Consider the following 20488-nt stretch of genomic DNA (forward strand, 5'->3'; position numbering starts at 1 on the left):
TACAGTAACCCTGACCGAATCGATTGACCTAGTTATAGAAGGTTCTGCTAATACTATTTAAACTGTACTGCTTTTTTCTTGTAAATCTCTATTTCCATTGTTCAATGTAGAAGTTGTTCATGTTTAGCCTCTCAAACTCTCCAGATTACCATGTTAGTATGATTTCAACCATTGGTCCCATTCACATAATCTACTGAGTGCTTTAAACTGGCTATGTCGAACATAAAGAACATTTGACCACATGATATATTGTGTTGTCTTTATTCTTATGGTGTCTAGCTCGTTTCCAAAGAACACTTCTGAGGAGGATAACAAAGAACATCAGGCAGGTACAGATATCCATTACCCCAAGGAAAGTGTCCGAAAGCGACAAACCTCCAGCCAGAGTTCAAGGGGAAGTGATTCATCCCGCTCCTCGAGGAGAAGCTTTCGGTTGGATTACAGATTAGAGGAAGACGTTACTAAATCGATGAGAGGTAAAGATGGAAAATTTGTGAATCCTTGGTCAACGTATAAGGCCCCTGCACTGAAAAATATTCTGAAATGGGCCCTAACTGAAAAGAATAACAGCAACGTTCCAAGCTCAAAAGAGGTAATATATTTTTAGACAAACATATGCATCTAAGATTTTTTGTAAACATGCTGTGTTATATTATGGTATATTGATTTACACAGCATTTGACATCAACCTAGTACTGCTAATGAAAAATGTACTCCAAAGCAACTCTGGAAAGCTGCACGTCCGTTACTTGTATAAAAGATAAAGGTCTTCAGAGCACATGATGTTAATCCTCAGTTATCTCACTTATCGCGAGTTCAGTGGGGTAGTATTTCAGTGTAGTGCATCTTGAAACAATCTTGAAGACCTGAGTAACATTTTGTGTACCTGGCACCTTTTTTGTATATGTAGCAATAGTTCTGGGTGATGTCATTAGTTCATAGAAGGTGGATCTCTAGGAAGTCCTGGTGTACCAGGAACAAGGATTCCAATTTTATTCTGTCATGAATTGGCAGCCAGTGCAGCTTCTGTAAGACTCTGAACTTCATTCCCCCTTGACTTTCTTCCTTATCCATGCATAGGGTGTGTGCATCTACACGGTGACACGCATACCTTTTTCACAGTACCGTGCTGGCAGTTGGATAATGCATGAACTGTGTTGACTCATTTCCCCCATCTTCTGTGTATATGTGAATTCATGGAATTTAATCTTGCTAGATCAGGAGTTACCAGGGATTACATGTCCTACTAGTGCACAGGTTCATACGTTGGTTGAAAGTATATGTAATGTTTAGTGCTTCGATTCAAAGTTCAAGTGATTTCATGTTCCACGGGGTGCACTGTTACAAACTATTGGTGAAAGTATATGATATACGTTGTAGGTAATGAGTTCCGCTAGGGTCAAGTAAGTCCCTTAGTTATGTGGGAAAGGATATAGATCGTAATCAGAGTATTTTTGCACACTACTAGTTCAGTTTTGAAGTATGTGATACAGTGCAAATGTGGCTAGCATATGCATGGTGGGTTGCGGTGACAAATAGGTACTTCTGTCTTTTCTGCAGTACAGGTGTTGTTTTATCATCTATATATTGCAATTAACTTGAATGGGGTTCAGCACTATTGTGCCTCAGTACATTTTCAGGTCAGTTGGAACCCCATATGGACCTATACTACCTCCCGTGTATTGAGAACAACACCTTCAGAATATTTTCTTGCTAGTACCTCGTCCAGGGCACCCCTCTTTCCCTTCCTCTTGCAAGATTAACGAGTTTTTAAGCTATAGTTATTATTTTCCTTCCCAGCCCTTGCCCCATTGTAAGTGGTGCACTACTCTGTTTCTCCTTTCTCATGGCGGCATTATCCATGAACCCACCCCCCTCTTTTGTAAACTATATCGGGGATCCAGATATCCACTGGAAGGACTGGATCAATTTATTCATACCTCATTGCCATTGTGGGGGGGGGGGGGGGGGGGGGGAGACATTTTCGGCTGGACGTAAGCAACATGTTTTGCTCCATAATCTAGGAGTTCAGGGAAGAAAAATTTATGATACCCTTCCTGACCCAGTATTTTAGGATTATCAATTACCAATTATATAGCCGCTCTCCGAGGTCTCACCCAGTTGGGGGAATTAAATGACTCCCTCATTAGGGATCAGCTGGTGAGGTGTACACACAACCCTCGAATAAAAGAGAAGTTACTTGCAAAGAATTCCTCTTTGAGAGAAGCCGTCTCCATGGCTCAATCCATCGAACACACTGCGAAGTGTATTCTGGAAATGGACCAACCTAAAGAACCCATCAGTGGTGTGAACAAAATTAAAGGTTTGACTCTTGAGGATAATAGAGATGGGGAAGTGCTCACGATCAGGTCTAAGGATAGTAAAAGTGAGAAACATATAAGTATTACAGAAGGGTTGAAATGCTTCAGATGTGGAAGCTGCAATCACCTAGCCAACAGTGTCCATTGTACTGCACGTAATTCCACTTGCATTAAGTGCAGCAGAAGGGGTCATTTTGCCAGAGTGCAAGAAAGGGGAGATGAATCAGGTAAAGGTGGTACACAGCGAAGATATACAGACTCCAAGCATTGTGTTCTAGTGAAGCACAAGATGAGCTCTTGTTTTTCACTGCAAGATTGCTGTTTCCCTCATACATGTGGACCCCTTTTCTTGTAGGGAGGTGCATGCGCACCGAGGTACTGCTGCCTGACACATATAACTGGTTCCTGGTATTTGCAAGTATAACCCTTTTGCCTTCTTTTCCACAGGTATGACTATTGTGTGTAGAACAAGCAGTATTCCAACTGCTTTCCTTTCCTTCTGTCCATTTATTGAACCATTACGTTGTGCAGTTTGTGTTGATGCACTGTTGTAAAACGTACGTTACAGGTTGCTTACCCTATGTTATTCTCCTTAGGCTGTTTTCTACAGGTCCCTCGGACTCTTCCTTCCTCCGTCCCGCCCCCCTGTGCCGGTTCGTATATTATTGCCCTTTTCCTCCCTCAGCCCTTCCCTTCGTCTGGCCTTCCCGTGCTTCACCCCCCCCCCTTCCTTCCCTTTTGGTTCCCCTTTATTCAGTGAAGGGAGATGTGTTGTAATCTTCTTACCTTTTAGGTAATTATAGTGGTACATTACTGTATGTAAGCTTTTACACCTGTTGTAATTATATGGTACATTCCGCCCACCCCCTTTACCCTTACCTGTTGGTGGGTTCCACTGTAGTCTGCTTTGGAATGTTGAGTCCCCTCAGGCAGTCTGTAGAGTGGGTGACAGATTAAAGACTACTACTTCATTACTCTTGGATTCAGAGTCTTTATTACAACACATTATGCTTGAGGTGAAACAAGGTCCTAGCCTAGGCATTTTAAAAGTACCTTAAGTTAGAAACTAGACATTGAGGAAGGCCAAGATAAGCTCTATTGGTTTAGTCAATTCAAGTTTGTGCCAAATTCATCAGGGCTTGGTCCTTCTACAGGAACGAAAGAAGATGGATTTTTTTTAAATGTTTCACTGGAAAACACCCGTTTTAACAGTTTGAGCTCCTTGTAGAGGTGCACAAAGGTGGGAGGTGATGAGAGAGAGGAGCAGAAGTCATGGCCCTTTCTTATCTCTGTATTCTTCTACCTGGTGTTCAGTATGTGTTTCAGGCCCAGCTGAGTGGACCAGTTTTCTAACAGTCACAATATTCTGATGTTTTTTCGAAATGATAGCAGAAAAAATAGCTTACGACCCCTGTTGTATGTGCTGAAAGTATTCTGTTGGCTCTGCTCTTGACTTGCTTGGGCCATCACAATACAGGTTCCCCGCCCCCATCCCCTTCATACTCTTATCCTGCAGCCGAAAGTGCTTTTAAATTCAGAAGCTCATTTGGCCCGCTTCTCAAACCTATATCCGTGAGCAAATCAGACTTGTCACATTGCACACATGTGATCCATATTTAAGTGCAGGTAAAATGCACCAGTACGCTCCATTTTACATGGCAGATTATTATTTACCAAGAAAAGGAATACCAAATGTTTACTTTTCTCTAAGCTCAGTTCCTCAGAACATGCTGGTTGTACACAATGTAGAGACTGCACACATAGGGTTAGAATAATTGGCCACACACTAGAATATAAAGTGAATCTGGCAGCTTTCCCAATGGGACAGATAGGCAGGGCACCCAGAACACTTAATTATTTCCATCAAGGGGGAAATAAAACCATCTCAATATTGTGGTGGGTCTTCAGACGAACATTAACTGAGGTATTTTTTCATTTCATAATCTTTATTTCGATACATTAGTATCATAAAAGATACATATAAAAACATATTCCAATACATAAAACATAGGATGGCATTACTACAAGGTATCTATAAGAATAAAGTGCACTCCAGTGGCTATTTTCATGGAAACATTTTCGGGGGCATTTATCATTATATTTAAAATAATTTTTATATAAATAATTAAAAAGGCATTTATTACAATAAAAACATATAAGATTCGAGGTTGGGTCCATGATTGTTCTACGATCCGTCTTTTATGATAAACAAATATATAACATCCAACGACAACCTCAATGGAGTATCCCTCGTCCAGTGGGGGTGGCGCGCTGCCGGTGAGGTGACCGGTACTCAATATTCTGGCGAAACGGCGTTCCAAGCGCGCACTTAGGTACCAAAAGAATCCACACCAAAACGCGGGTCTGTCAAGTAGGTAGGGTTTATTCACGCCATAAGCCCTACGTGACGCGTTTCGCACCCCATGAGTGCTTGTTCACACAATGATGCTTGAAAAGTTTGCTGTATTTACCGTGTGTCTCTAATAAACATAGACATGGGACTTATCTATCTTGACAATGTTATAAGATCGCCATCTTGTAATAGTACTGTCTGTCTTACATTGATGGTAGATTGTCATGTTACACAACAGTAATCACATCACATTACAAATATCTGGCAATGTAACCACAAACAAATGATTGCTGGGCAGTACGTACATATTTCATGAATTAAACCACGTAAACCAAATAATTAGAGTTTGTACACTGGTTTGAACAAGTATACCAACATGTCAAATAAAGATGTAAACAAAGTTATAATTAATACCTTTAGACGTATAGGCACCCGCTAATACGTGTCTTGCAATGTCAGACACATTCGACCAATCATCTGTTAGGGTACTGACACGTGATCGGCATATGTGGGTAACCATGGTGACGTATATTTAATTAGTGCACCGGTGTCCCGACGGCTGGAAATTGGGCACGATTGTTATAACGACGGCCATGTGTACACAGTTACTTACATACTGTGTAACAAATCGTAAAAGAGGGCTCCGTGTGAATCAGCAGGGGTATACTCTGCAGATACCAACACACACACGGGCGTCCAATCAACTGCTAGTGATGCTAGCACGTGATCGGCACTAGAGACTCTGGCAGTTCCCATGGTGACCTGAGTGTAACATGTGCACCGTCACAAAGGTTGAGTGCTAAACATTAATGAATGGTTACTAGTCCCCCCTGGTTAGTGGGTTTAACTATGTATCGACAAATAAAGTGATGGATCGACAAATAAAGTTCTTGTCCCCTGGCTAGTGGGGGAGGTCACGTGTAACGTGGTTAATGTCCAAGACAATAGTCTGTCACAGTCATGTTATGAAACACGGTTTAGCAGAAAAAAGAAAGCATCATATAAAGGATCAGCCTTGAAAAAACCCTGTTCCGGATCCCCATAAGTGTTACAATGTACTAGGATACAAAAAGGACAACATACTTGGAGCGAAGAGTGGAGAAGGCCAAGTTGAAAGGACTCTGGTACTAGCATCACAAGCCTGCGAATAAGTCCTGCCCTTTCAACCTGTAGGGGAAAGTATATAGGGACCAATGTCAGAATGAGGAAAAACATTCAATCATGAAGTACATTACAATAAATTTCATTCCTGGTGTAAGTGTACATTATATTCCTCATCAATGTTGTGTCCGTTTGGAAAACGTGTGCAGAGACCAATGATGTGTCTCGATTCTCGTTGTCTAAGTCTTAAAGCACGGTTGCCACCCCTTCTGGATAAGGTTACCTGTTCAATAATATAGTATCTTAGTAGTTTGGCGTTGGAAAAGTGATGACTTTCAAAATGCCTAGCAATAGGGTACTGTTTGTCTCTGTTCGTAATGGCTCTAGTATGTTCCAATATGCGTTGTTTGGCCATTTTTGTGGTACTCCCCACGTACCTCAGCTCACATGGGCATATAAGTACGTACACCACAAACATGGTCGTGCATGTCAGAAATTGTTTTATGGTTTCAATTTTGTTGGTACTTGGATTCCAATATTCTTTGACCATATGACTATTCGAACAGGCTTTGCAGTGACCGCAGGGAAAGAATCCGGGGAGATCCACCCCCCCTGGTACAGTGTCACTAATCATATTGTGTACCAATAAGTCACTTAAATTGCGTCCCCTGCGATAGGTAATGCTAGGTCTTGCTGGTATGGTACTACCTATAATTGGATCATTTTTAAGTATATCCCAGTTCTTCGTGATACTTTTCTTTATTTCTTTGTAGTTACCATTGTAATCAAGGATAATGCGGGTGACTTCATTATCCTCTGTCCTTGCATCATCTTTCCTTTGGTTGGTTAGTAAGTTCTTGCGTTCCACTGATTTCACTTTCTCAGTGGCTCTTTTAATCACCCATTTCGGATAGCCCCTGTTGGTGAACCTTTGTATATGTATATATGTATATATATATGTATATATATATGTATATATATTTTACGTTCATTGATGACACCAATAACATTATCATTCCATATAACGGCTCTTTCATCTTCAACAACATTTCACTACAATTTAAGGCCTAATTTTACTCTTATGAAATTTGTGACTAAGAGAAACCTACTAATACCAGAAATAGTGACTTGGCTAGTATCGGTCTTAAAAATCCTTTCCGCATCTTTGTAATATCTCACACCTATATTTAAGCACAATGGTCTAATCCATCTTTTCCTTGGAACTGCATAAGCAGTACAGAAGAACAAAATGTGCAAATCATCATCTTTAGCTTTGCTTGTGCATAAAGTACATTGATCATTACCATCATTTGACCACCTTGCTGTACTTTTGTTAGTCATCAAGACTCCATATCTGTATTTCATAAACAATGTTTTAGCAAGTGGTGGAAGTACTTCATCTTAGAAGTATTCAAAGCAGGCAGTATCTTTAAACAAGAGAAATGTACTTGTTAAAGATCCAATCGCTATTTCATTTACCTTGCTATGATCCATATATGCCCAAAATGATAGCTTTAACATCTTTTTTGAGTTTTCGGTTAATAATGATGGATCATCCCAAAAGTGTGACAGACCAATCTTTTTTAACCAATTGCACACATGATTAAGCCATAAAATACTATTGTTATTGTCCAATTCCATGATTTCTTTTAATCCAACCTTATAGTTTAATAACTCAGATGTTGACCATATTCTGACCCAGAGCATTGATGGTCTCAAGATCGCGTAATGATTATTCACCAGTATTAGGGATGTCTTTCATAGATTCACATGCTTGAATATTCCCTGTCGTCTAAGTGGGAGTCCCACGGTACATAAAATAGCAGTAATATATGCATATATAAGTGAAATTATTATAATTATAAAAAGTACATATACATATATATAAAATACAGTAAACTCAAAAGTACCATAGAACTGAATAGGCCCATAGAAAGCCTAAGGGAGAAAACTCAACTTGGTAACATATCAGTGTCATTATGTTTTGGTCCAAATTCCAGCCAATCAGGCTGCAGTTCCCACTAGAACCTTCTCCTCACAAGCCCAAGACCTCAGATTTTCTACCGCACGTCGTGTGAAGGGAGTCTCCCTGAGCTCTGCTCAGTTTTTTCTTCAACTCTTGCTGTTATTTCTTCAAAAATGTCTTCAAATAAGAAATCTTTGTTTAAAGCCTGCCCTTCCTGTGGTAAACTGCACCTTTTCCATGAGGATCCTCACAGTAAATGCATTTACTGTCTCTACCCAGACCACGAGGTTAAGAACTGTAAGTACTGTCGCACTTTTCCTCCCAAGACTCTGAGGGATAGAGAGGCCCGACTCCTTCTGTGGCTACAGAAGTTGAAGACTTCAGAGTCTGTGGTTTCTGATGCAGAGAGTTTTTCTTCAGGCATTTCTAGATCCTCTCAGAAGCGTGGGTCTGAAACTGAGGTTCCATCTCCTTTTCTTAAGAAGAGTAGACTGTTGGAATCCTCCAGGATTGTTTCCCCACAGGATTTGCTTTAGGGCACGTCTACGGGACCTGGTTCTCTGACGTCTGCGCCCAAAGCCTTGCCTTTCTCTCAGAAATCCGGCATAGGCTCGTCGACTGGCTCGTCGACGCGCCCGTCGACGTCTTCAGCGACGACAAAGTCTGTAACATCTACGTCGACGACGACATGTTCTATGTCTTCCACTGCTGCGTCGGCGACGATCACCTCGTCTAAGACAGCCCAGGAGACGAGACCCATTACGTCGATTGTTAAGATCTCGTCGACGAGTGTCAAGTCGATGCCGTCGACGAAGAAATCATTGTCGACGCTCCCATCGTCGACGCGTACACCGTCGACGGTTCCGTCATCGAAGCAAATACCGACGATGAAGAACAAATCATCTAAAAGAAGCTCGTCGACGGGCCCATCAACGTCGACGACAACCTCGTCGACGGCCATCGCATTAGCGACGACGACTCCGTCTACAGCTAGCTCGTCGACGGTTACTTCGTCGTCGACGACCAAACCTTCAATACCGTCGACGGCTCCGACGACGGACAAGAAATCTTCTTCGACGACGAAAAAATCTTCAATTTCTGCACCTCAGGTTGGCCATACGACGACTGCTGTTACATCAACAAACTCGTCTGCATCTCATCCTCCTCCGGCCTCAGCTACCACTTTTACAGTGATTACCGCTTCTACCTTGAGGACTGTGCCTCTCATTCAAATAAGTCCAATAAGGAGTGGAGCACGTCTTCCTGAAAATTTGTTTCAATCAGGTGGAGAAGAATCTGACCATGAGTCGGAGTTGGAACAACTGTTCGGACAGGCATCTAGTCCATCTGACTTGCACATTAAGTGCCAGGAGTACAGTGATGAGGGTGACGAAGAGGAATACGTCTAAAGTGGTAATGATTTATTTCCTGTTGATGAAGCAGAGACAGTAACTTCAGAACCTGTTACACAAATACCTTTATCTTTAGTCAAAAATTTACAGCACATGCTTGATGACTATAACCGCAGGTTCCCCCCATCTACACCTGCCTCCCCAGCAACACAACCACCTCCCCAGCCTCAACCTCAACCTCTACAAGCACCTGCTCCGGTTCCACCCGCGTCACCGGAAAGCACTCGACCTGACACTGACAATGAGGATCCTGCTCCTCACGACCCTGATGACGACGATGATGTCGATATGAATGAGTGGGACAATTACAGGGCTCAAACACCATCCACTCCGCCCTCACCTCTTGCATCGCCTCCAGTGGACATTGCAAAGTTCCATAATTTAATGGTCCGTGCAGCGAAACGCTTTCATCTCACTGTCTAGAAACAGCAACATGAAAGTGAATGCTTCCTGTATGATTTTAAAGACGTTTCACAAAGACAATCCCACACAATTCCAATTATTGACTTTATTTGGTCAGAGGGACTTAAACTCATGGAACATCCTAACTCAGTACCTGCAGTCTTGCCCAGATTAGGCAAAAAATATAAGGCTCCAGCCTATTTAGTGTCACAGCCAAAAGCAGAGTTGGTTATTACTCAGGCAGCACAGAAAAGATCTCGTAATCCAGCTACACCCCTCACGTCTCCTCCTGATCAGGAAGGCCGCAAGTTGGACTCTATAGGAAAAAAGTTCACTACAATGGCGGCCACTACTGTCAGAGCGGCAAATACCTTAGCAATTCTGGGCCGTTACGACCGCCAAATGTGGTCCGAGATTGGCGCACTGATTCCTCAAATGCCTGAGGCCATCTGTGCAGAAGCGCAGGCTATTATCCAAGAGGGAGAGGTAATTTTGTCTGAAATTATCGAATGTGCGCTCGACATTTCATCCACAGGCTTTCGCCAATTAGCTGGGGCTGCAGTCTTGAGGCGTCAAGGCTGGCTGAAATCTACACATTTCGCCCAGAAGTACAAGCAAAAGTCCTCGACTTACCATACGATGGAGAGTCTTTATTTGGCAAGCATGTAGATGATGCTCTTGAGGCGATCAAAAAAGGACACTGACACCGCAAAGTCCTTGGCTACTCTCCAATATAAAAAGCGGCCCTTTCGGGGGCACGAGTAGAGGCGGTGGCTCCTCTACTTTTCGTGGATCAGGCCAGTATCGCTCATACAGTACCTACAGCGATAACCGGCAGAGAGGTTCTTACCAAAACCAGATTCGTCAGTCTTCCTCCAGACCATACCAACGGAAAACAACTTATAGAGGTGGCGCAAACAACAAAAAACAGTGACAGTCTCAGTTCCTTTAGTCTGCCGACTGTGCATCTTGGAGGTCGCATCTCAAAGTACTTTTGCAAATGGTCCGAAATCACCTCCGACCAATGGGTCCTGGACGTTCTCTCCAAAGGCCATACCCTGGAGTTCACAAAATTCCCTCCCACTCGTCCACCTTCGGGGCCACCCTCCCCCCCACCTCAAAGAACTCTTGGCCCAGGTAAAATTAATGATCCAAAAAGGGGCCATCGAGGTAGTGCCGCTAGGTCAACGCGGCAAAGGATTCTATTCCCGGTTTTTCTTAGTAAAGAAAAAGTCGGGAGAATGGCGTCCAATTTTGGATTTACGGGCCCTGAACAAATTCATAATTTGCAAAACCTTTCAGATGTTAACTCTGCTTCAAATCCTGAATTACCTCAATCCAGGGGAATTCTTCTCAACGATCGACCTCCAGGACGCATATTTCCATGTGCCAATTCACCCCAGACACAGGAAGTATCTGCGCTTCACAGTCGGACACCTGCACTTCCAATTCAAGGTCCTACCATTCGGCCTCCGTTCAGCACCGAGGGTCTTTACCAAGATCATGGCCCCGGTAGCTGCCTTTCTACGCCTACGAGGCATACAATTTTATCTTTACCTGGACGATTGTCTCATAAAGGCTCCGAATCTTCAACTGGCAATCCAGCATACAGTCTTGCCGCTCCCTGTTTCAAGACTTGGGCCTTTCCATCAATTGCCAGAAGTCACACTTTCACCCATCTCAACGGCGAGATTTTCTAGGAGCCTCTCTAGATTCTCATCTGGCAATGGTTTTTGTCTCCCAGGAACGACAAGACCGTATGCTCCAGATGGTATGATCCCTCCAGTCAAAACTGTACGTTTCAGTCCGGATGTTGAAATCATTCCTCGGCATGGCTTCTTCTGCCATGCAGTTGATTCCCCACTGCAGACTACATATGAGGGTCATCCAAGAGGAGTTAGACAAGCAGTGGAAGCAGATTTCAGGATCGTTCAACGACAAGATCCTTCTTATGCCCCGCATCCAAAAGGCTCTAGAGTGGTGGGCTCACCCTCCAAACACTTCAAAAGGACGGTCTTTTCAAGACACTACTCAAACTCTGACGCTTACAACCGATGCATCCTTTGAGGGCTGGGGAGCACCTCTCGAAGGCCTGTCAGTACAAGGAAAATGGACCGCGGTCCAACGCACTTGGCATATAAATCGCCTGGAGCTTCTGGCGATCTTCCTGGCCCTGAAGTCTTTTCAACGGATCGTTCAAGGTCAATTTCTGCTGGTGAGAACAGACAACACCACCAGCATGCATTACCTGAACAAGCAGGGCAGCACCAGGTCCCTTTTGCTTTCCCAACAAGCACAGGAGATATGGAATTGGGCAATTCATCACCAGATTCATCTCGCTGCCATACATGTCCCGGGTGTTTCCAATGTTCTGGCGGACACACTCAGCAGGTCTTTCTCGGACAACCACGAGTGGGAACTCAATCAACCAACTCTGGAGTTAATTTTCAGCCAGTGGGGCCATCCGCAGATAAATCTTTTTGCGACTATCACCAACAAGAAATGCCAACGCTTTGCAAGTCTTCATTCCCACAGAGAGTCGAGCGGAAATGCATTTTCGATCAGCTGGTTGAACGTATTCAGCTACGCTTTTTCTCCGCTTCCTCTAATTCCACGCTTGTTACACAGGATGAGACTTCAACCCTGTCAAGTCATCTTGATCGCACCCAAGTGGCTGAGGAGCCCATGGTTCCCGGACCTTCTCTTGTTCTCCCAGAGCGAGCCAATTCCGCTTCATCCGTTGCCTCACCTCCTCACGATGCAGCAGGGGCGGATTTGCCATCCGGATCCAGCATACCTCCAACTTCATGCCTGGAACCTGAGCACCATGAATTTGCGCGTTTGAACATCGACGCAGACTGTAGAAAGGTGTTAGCGCATGCCCGTGCTCCTTCCACCATTAAAACCTATCCGTTGAAGTGGAAGTGTTTCTGTGTCTGGTGCCACACCAAGTTCTTGGATCCGATGACCGCTAAACCAGAACAGATTCTGCCTTTCTTCTTTTTTTTTTTTTTTTTTTTTTTTTTTGGAAACAGCAATTAGTACAGTGTCACTCGCCTACATCCCTTCTCGGGCCGGCTGCATTGTCTATCTTAGTCGGATCAGAAATCATCATTCAATAATAACAGAGGTAAAATAGTAACTTTCTTCCTCAGTGTAACAGATGACAGGCAGCTGCACTAAGACATTCCTGTACTGTAGTACATATTGCATACAAACAAACAAAAACTTTCCATTTTCTTTTTCGTTGGTTCAAACTTCCCCTCCCCTGTCACGCCCCCCCTAACCCAACCGGACCAAACTAGATGCGCTTATCAGAATCCTAAGTCCTACTGTGATGTGTACTCTGTTCTCTGTGGACGTGCTTATTGGTCAGCAGTCTAGTGGGTGCATACCTGCCCTGCCCCGCTCCCCCTCTCTACGTTTTGGTACTGTGCTATCCGGGTCGAGTAACGTGTCTCCTGCTCAGAGCCCACCAATGCTGTAATAGAAGGAGTAGTGTGGTGTCACTCCCCCACTGCTTCTATCTAGTGCCGTGTGTCAGCGCTCAACCCCTCTCGTCCCTCCTGTGAAGGTGTCAGTGTGTCGCTCTCCGCATCCTTTGCAATTAAATAAGCCTGATACAAGCCCCAGAAATTCTTAGGGCGACTTCTAGGTGGAAGTAGCTCTCCGAAAGCCTCCGATTGCGTGTTGCAGTAAAGCATCTCCCTGGACCATCTCTTCAGGGTCGGCAGAGGCCCTGGCATCCAGCAGGTCGCTACAACTTTCCGTGCCACTAAGAGACCCATATCTACTAGCCTACGCAATGAAGCAGGGATCGATTTCGAGTAACCCAGCAAAGCCAGGGACGGATCAGCCGGGAGCTCCTCCTCAATCATAGTGCTCATTTCGCTAAAAAACGCCTTCCAGAATTTTTGTATTCCCGGACACTCCCATGCCATATGCATGAAGCCGGCAACCAACGCATGACATCTCTCACACTCCGCAGATTGCCTCAGTCCATATCTGTGAAGCCTTTCCGGGGTATAATACACTTGTTGCAAATATTTAAAATGGACCAGCCGGTGCCTGGCGTTAAGGGAGACTCTCCTAGTGCTGGTACAGCAATAGGCCCACATAGCGTCATCTATTTGTACGCCCAGGTCCGTTTGCCATGACAATCTCGCCCTGGTGTAGTTTACTTGGGAGTGTTGGTGCCCAATTTTGTACAAGTTAGTGATTAACTTATGTGGGGACTTTGTTTTTATCACGTAGGTGAACTCCGGTATCTCTGGGGGCTCCGCTAGGTCCGAGCCAAGCAATTCCAGAAAGGCACTACGTACTCTATAATATTGAAATTTTTCTAGAAGCGTATGACGCTCCCTTCCCTGCGAGACCTGTCCCCAAGTCTTGACTTTCCCAGCCTCAAATAAATCTCCCATAGCATTAATACCCAGAGTGTGTAAGGCCCTGGCGACCCCAGTTTCCACGATCGTGGGGAGCCATCTCGCCCATTCTATTGGCATCAGCGGGGAATACAAGAGCTCGCAGGCCTGTGGACGTAGTAGCGAGTGCCAAGCGTGGTTGGTGGCCATAATGGAGTCAAGCATTCCCACTCTGCGGTCCATGGGGTCGCACACTGTAGCGGGTAGAGGGATGGGGTCTGTAAATAGGCGTTCCATTATCACATGTGGGGTATCTGGTCGCCCATGTATCCAGGTGTGTAAGTGCGTGGCTTGTGCGATTCGGTAGTACCTTTCAAGGTTAGGTGCTCCCAAACCTCCCTGCTCATACGGGAGCATCAGGACCTCCCACTTCACCCTAGGCTGTCCACCACCCCATGCCAGTCGAATGAGAAGCTTTGTGAGAGTATGGAAAAATGATTTCAGCATTACTATGGGGAGGTTATAGAATAAGAAAAGGAATCGGGGAAGTACCACCATTTTGATGATAGCGATTCGTCCCATGAGGGAAAGTGGGAGTTTACACCACACCTCCACATCATCGGCAAACTTGCTGCAGGCTACGCCATAGTTTTCGCGGGCTAAAATGTCTGGGTCAGTGTGTATCTTAATGCCGAGGTATCTGATCGGTTCTGTTGACCACACTAGAGGGTACTCCATGTCAAATCGGTCAGTGCTCGCCGTTAACGGGAAGCCACCGACTTCGTCCAGTTCACACCCAGAAAGTGCCCCAAAGTGCACTACCTCTCGTAAGACCGCAGACAGGTTATTTACAGGATCTCTAACGTAGAGCAGCGTGTCGTCAGGATACGTGGATATCCCTATCTTGTATTTCGGAAAGCTGATAGCTCTGTGTCTGTGATACTCTCTGAAAGCACACGCCAAAGGTTCTGCAATCAGCGCATAGAGTAGCGGCGAAAGGGGGCAGCCCTGCCTGGTTCCTCTGCTAATAGGGAAGGGATCCGAAACCATGTCTCCTAGCCGTACCCGAACCGTAGGACTGTGATAGAGCGCTCCCAGCATTTGGACAAAGGGTTCGCACACTCCTAGCTTCCTCAACACCCTGAGCATGAAGGGCCACTCTACGGAGTCGAAGGCCTTCTCCATGTCTAAGAAGACCGCGATGGCTTGCGTGTCTTGCCGGGTGTGTTGGATCGCGCCCAGTACCTTGCGAATATTGTAATTCAGGTTGCGTTCAGGGATAAAACCGGCTTGCTCCGGCGCCACCGAACCCGGGGCCACCAGGGCCAAGCGTGTAGCCAAAACTTTTGCAAAAATGTTGGCGTCGACATTGATCATCGACAATGGCCTATACGACCCGCATTGCTCAGGGGGCTTTCCTGGTTTGAGTATAGTGACTATGATAGCCTCTTGCATAGATGGGGGCATCGATCCTGTCTCACATATTTCGTCAAATAAGGTGGAGAGATGTGGTATTAGCTTATCTTTGAAGGCTTTGTAAAAGCCCACCGTCAGACTGTCCGCCCCGGGGGCGCTACCCGCTCTCATACCTTCTAGTGCATCAGCAATTTCGTCTTTTTGTATCGGGTCCATTAGGAATTCCCTCTGCCAATTTTCCAGAAACGGCATTTTGATATAGCTCAGGTAACTGTCTATTTTATCCTCAACATCAGTCAGCCTAGCAGAGTAAAGTCGTGAATAAAATTCTTTGAATTCCGTGAGCATGTCGCCCTCGTCCTGAAGGATCTCACCCTCCTCAGTATGGAGTACCTTGAGCGGGGTGACTCGCCTACTGCCTTTCATGATTTTGGCAAGCAGGGAGCTCGGGCGCTCCTCCTCGCCATAGATTCTCGCCGAGGCGTATTTGCCCAGGTGACGTACCTCCCTGTCTGCTTCATCATTAAATTCCTGGAGTAGTTCTTGCATTTCAGTCATGTCTGCTCTGGCATTACCCTCTTGGTGTGCGCGCTCTAGCTCCGCTATACTCTGCTCTAAGAATGTTAGTCGTTGCCGTATAGCCTTAAGTACACTAGAGTGTTTGGCCATCACCTGTCCCCTCACGAACACCTTAAAAGTCTCCCACACCGTGGAAAAATCTTCAACCGACCCAATGTTAGTGCTAAAGAATGAGTCTATCTCTTCGGCCAGCTCTGCCCTAAAAGTCTCATCAAGCAGTGAATATGGAGGGAACAGCCAAGTGAAGGGGGGTATTCTCCTCACTGGAGTGTCGAGCACCAGCAGAACAGGAGAATGGTCGGATAGCGTGCGAGGCAGAACCACACATCTCTTTACGTGTTTCATCATGACCCGTGACGCTAACCAATAGTCGATTCTAGTATGTATGTTGTGGAAAGACGAGTAGTGCGTGAAGCCCCCTGTATCCGGATACTTGTCTCTCCAAACATCAACCAAATCTAGTGTGATCATTTCCGCTTGCAATTGTTGGGCCGCTGCCGACGGGCGTCGTGATGGCCCCGCCGACCTGTCTAGCTCCGGGTTGAACACTAAGTTGAGGTCTCCCCCCCCAAAGTATCCTGGAAGGTGCATGTGGGGCACACAATCTGGTTAATGCCGTGTAGAAGGCGGGGGAGTCATAGTTTGGACCGTATACGTTAACAACTATAAAGTCGTGACCTTTACCCACGCATGTCGAGATAACAAATCTACCCTCCGGGTCTGCACTCAAAAGCGTAAGCTGCAGTCTGGACTTGGGGTTAACCCAGGTGAGTACCCCCCTAGAGTGCGAGGTGAAACCTGCCTGCGTGATACACCCCGCTAGACCCCTAGCTGTTAGCATTTTACTGGTTGGGACTAAGTGCGTTTCCTGAATGAGGGCCAGATCAATGTGTTGTCTCTGTAGGTAGTTCATCACCTTTCTGAGCTTACGATAATCGTTAAGGCCTCTGATACATACCATTACCCCATCTAAGCTGGGAGCAGTCCCTTCAGCCATAGTCATTGCAATTCAATCTGTACAATGTGAAGTACCCAATTAGAAAGTGTTGCAGCATGCATGGAGGGATCATAAAGTGAAACCTGCGTCTGTCCTCTTACTCGTGCACCATATGAAACATTGCGGGACCATGCGAACGTGGGCGAGCATGCACTATTAATCACATACTTAGCGAACAGCACCAATTTGTCATAACTACAATTTCCAAGTTCTTTTCCATCACACAGAGCAGTTCTGAGTACTTTAGTAGGCAGCAGCATCTTGAAACACAATCCCCGTCCCCCAACCCCCCTCCCACTGCAGACCTCCCCCAACTTGGCCCGACAGGATACCTCACCCTCCCACCCCCCAAACACCCCCAACCCATCCTCAACTTTACCCCAAGTAGCCCCAGTTGGGACCAAATTAGGCAAAGGCGCTAGGGCAGAGGTCACCAGGTTTGTCAACTGTCGCAATCCCAACATATCTGTGTAATCTGGCTCCTGCACCTACACACCCATATCGTCTACCATTGTGTGTTGTAGTCCCAGCATTCTTAGATTCACTATGCATCCCTTTCTCGTGCAGAGTGAGTACAAATCGCTCTCCGATTTCCCCTGCTGCCTGCCCCATACTTTCCCCATTAATATCGCAGGGCTACACCAATCACCCTACACAATCACTGTCGTCTCCCCCAAGCCCCTGCAAGTGTTTCTACTCTTAGACATGGGGAAATCGCGCTGCAGAAGACCACATCATGGGTTACTTCACAACTATCAACAGTACATGCAGACATTGCGGCGAGCATCACCCGGTAGACAATCAATGGAAAGGTCTCACCCAGTTGGCGCTGCATCACTCTCATATGGGCTACTGCTCTGCAAACTTGTCCGTCTGCCGACATCGTTCTGGAATATTACTGCAACGAACCCAGCCCCACCCATGCACTTAGCAAATTACTACTTCGTGATTGTGCAAAAAAAGGGGGGGTGGGAAGCAAGCCACCCGCTTAATCCTGCTCATCCAGCGTGAACTCTTCTTGTTCTCCGTCTTGGCTCCGCGGACTGTTCCTTTGCTCCTTTGACCATTCTTTTAGAGTTTTTTGCAGCTCCCTCGGATCTGTAAAGAAGTGAGACCGGCCTTGCCTATTTATGCGTAGTTTAGCAGGGTACAGCATCGCATAGTCCAGGCCCAGTTCTCGTAGTTGCTTCTTGTATGGGGCAAAATGACGTCTCTCCTCTTGAACCTTCCCAGTGAAATCCGGGTATAAAGATATTTCCATTCCCTCAAACTGTAACTTCCCCTTTTCTCTGGCCAAACGCAACGCCGTGTCCCTGTCTCTGTAATTTAGGAGTTTGGCGATAATGGGCCTCGCTAGAGCACCAGGTTTCGGCCGGGGTCCCAGGGTGCGGTGCGCCCTTTCCACAATAAACATTGGTGAGAAGGTTTCGTCGCCCAGTAGAGTGGTCAAGAGTTTCTCAACAAATAGCTCCATTCTGCCAGTGTTTGTCGTCTCTGCCACCCCCGTTATTCGTATATTCGAGCGCCTGGAGCGGGCACCCAAGTCCTTGGACTTGTCTTGGATGACTTGTAGTAGTTTACTGAACTGTTTGCGGTCTTTGTCCCACTCCGATTGCGCTTCTTCGACCTCCGTGATTCTCCTTTCCGACATGTCGAGGCGTTCCGCGTGTTTATCCACCCTCTCTGACATGCTGTCCATACGGTAGGAGAGGGCGTCAATTTTGGTGCCGATTGATGCCATGGTGTCCTGCAGTCCTTTCTCCATGACGGTCAGCATTCCCTTGATTTCTGAGCACATCCCGCTCTCAGGGGCTGCAGCTCGCGGTGATGACCCCGGGGTCTGTGATTCCGGGACCTTCGTGCGCCTTTGATCGAATGCGAGCTTGGACTGAGTCTTATCACCCTTCCCCATGGTGTGTCTGCCAGTCATCTAGCTCAAGCAATACTTTATTCAGAGAGTACCTCAGTGTCCAGCCACACTTCGCCACCACAAGTACTAAGCACACTCTGTAACGCTATCCCAGCTGCAAGACTCCGCAAGATATATCCTGTGCATTCACTAAAGGCTGTCGAGTGAGCCACTGTTCTCTGCTGTTCACTGCCCCTCGCCAAGGGTCACAAGTTCCTTGTGCCAATGTAAACCCGGGATCAGGGCCCCCGCCGCGCGGATCGCACTACTCGTGGGGGTAGTGAAGGTCTTTTGCCCTCGGTGGAGCGGTCAGATCGGGGGTACCGAGTCTACGCTGCTAGGCCTCCTGTCCGTGCCAGCCTCGCTCGCGGGCTCTCCTGGCGTCTATACGAGCTGCGGCGCTCGAGGGTTACTGTGATTCCATCCCCAATAGAAGGCAGGGGGGTCAGGGCTCATGGTACAATGGGTGCTATATGAGAGAGACTGCGGACGCACCTCCGAAGCCCCCGTGTAACTCTCTCCCCGCATGGTGGCTCTATGCGGCACTCGGGGTACTGTCCATATGTCCCCCACACGCCTGCGGTGGTCAAACATTTATGGCACCCAACTCAGGGCACGGTGCTCTCTCAGCCCCTCCATGCTCCTCACCTCCCTTCTGCAGGCGGCGCTGCTCCAATCTCCGAGAAAGTGTCCCCAGTGCAGTGTCTCCGTGAAGATTCTGTGTTAGTGTTCTACCATGGCTTTTGGCTTCTCAACCGCCCGTGGTGCACAGGTGGCGTCCCGAGCTCTGGGCCACACTCACAGCCACGTGCGTTGCCTCGCCTCCCAGGAGAGGCCGGGGTTCAGGGCCTAGCGCGAGTTTCAAGCGCTCGGGCCCTCAGCACATATGAGCCGCCTGCGTGCCAGTCTTGTAGGGCTCCCGCCCCAGTCGGAACAGTACTGTGATGGGGGCTCTAATGTCGGACCCCTCCGACGATCGTCCTGTGGGGCCTGGTGTTTCCCCTGGGGAGCCCGAGGCTCCGAACGTGTCCTAGGGGCACTCCGCCCTCAAAGCTTGTGCAGGTCGCTGCTCCTCACCGCTGTCTGGGGAGCCAACACCAACGTGGGGATGCGGCTCCGGAATAGCAGCGCTGTTGTGTCCGGTCTCAGGGAAAATTTTGGCCGTGTGTCGCCACCTCGGCCGATCCACTGCGCCCCGGGGTGCGGCCTGATGTTGCACCGCACGCACAGCGACGTACGGCAGGCGCCTCTTTAGGAAAGGCCGGGGATTCAGGCCTGGTCCGCCTCCCTGCGGAAACCTCAAAGTTCGGCCGGTGTGACACTCCCCAGGAGCCCGTACTTCTCACCGGAGCTGCCGATGTCCACTCCTCATCGGCTCTCACTGCCGGGGCATCCAAATCACACAAATGGAAGGATTAATTACAGGATAATGTGGGTATCAGTGAGGAGCTCAGCTCTCACGCGTCCTCCATCGACGCTGGCAAGCTCCGCCCCCTTCTGCCTTTCTTCTTATCACTTGCGAAGTCAGGACTTTCCCACTCCACTCTGAAGGTCTTTCTAGCGGCTCTATCCCGCTTCCGTCATGAAGGCTCTTCCTCACTATATTCGTCTAGAATTATTAAACAGTTTTTCAAAGGTCTCTTCCGAATGTTTCCACCCATTCGACTT

At 46.9% G+C, this 20488-nt stretch overlaps 1 protein-coding gene across 1 annotated transcript in view; it reads left to right on the top strand.

Annotated features, from left to right (window-relative positions):
* The window catches only part of NAPEPLD (N-acyl phosphatidylethanolamine phospholipase D), a 155583-nt gene that overhangs the window by 56846 nt on the left and 78249 nt on the right, over positions 1 to 20488 (top strand). Inside the window, exon 2 of the mRNA XM_086967340.1 lies at positions 280 to 592. Coding sequence (XP_086823466.1) covers positions 280 to 592 — 313 coding nt within the window. The remainder of the gene's footprint in view (positions 1 to 279; positions 593 to 20488) is intronic.

The sequence above is a fragment of the Lissotriton vulgaris genome, chromosome 1_1 (genome assembly GCF_964263255.1).
Source record: "Lissotriton vulgaris chromosome 1_1, aLisVul1.2, whole genome shotgun sequence".
Classification (NCBI taxonomy): Eukaryota; Metazoa; Chordata; class Amphibia; order Caudata; family Salamandridae; genus Lissotriton; species Lissotriton vulgaris.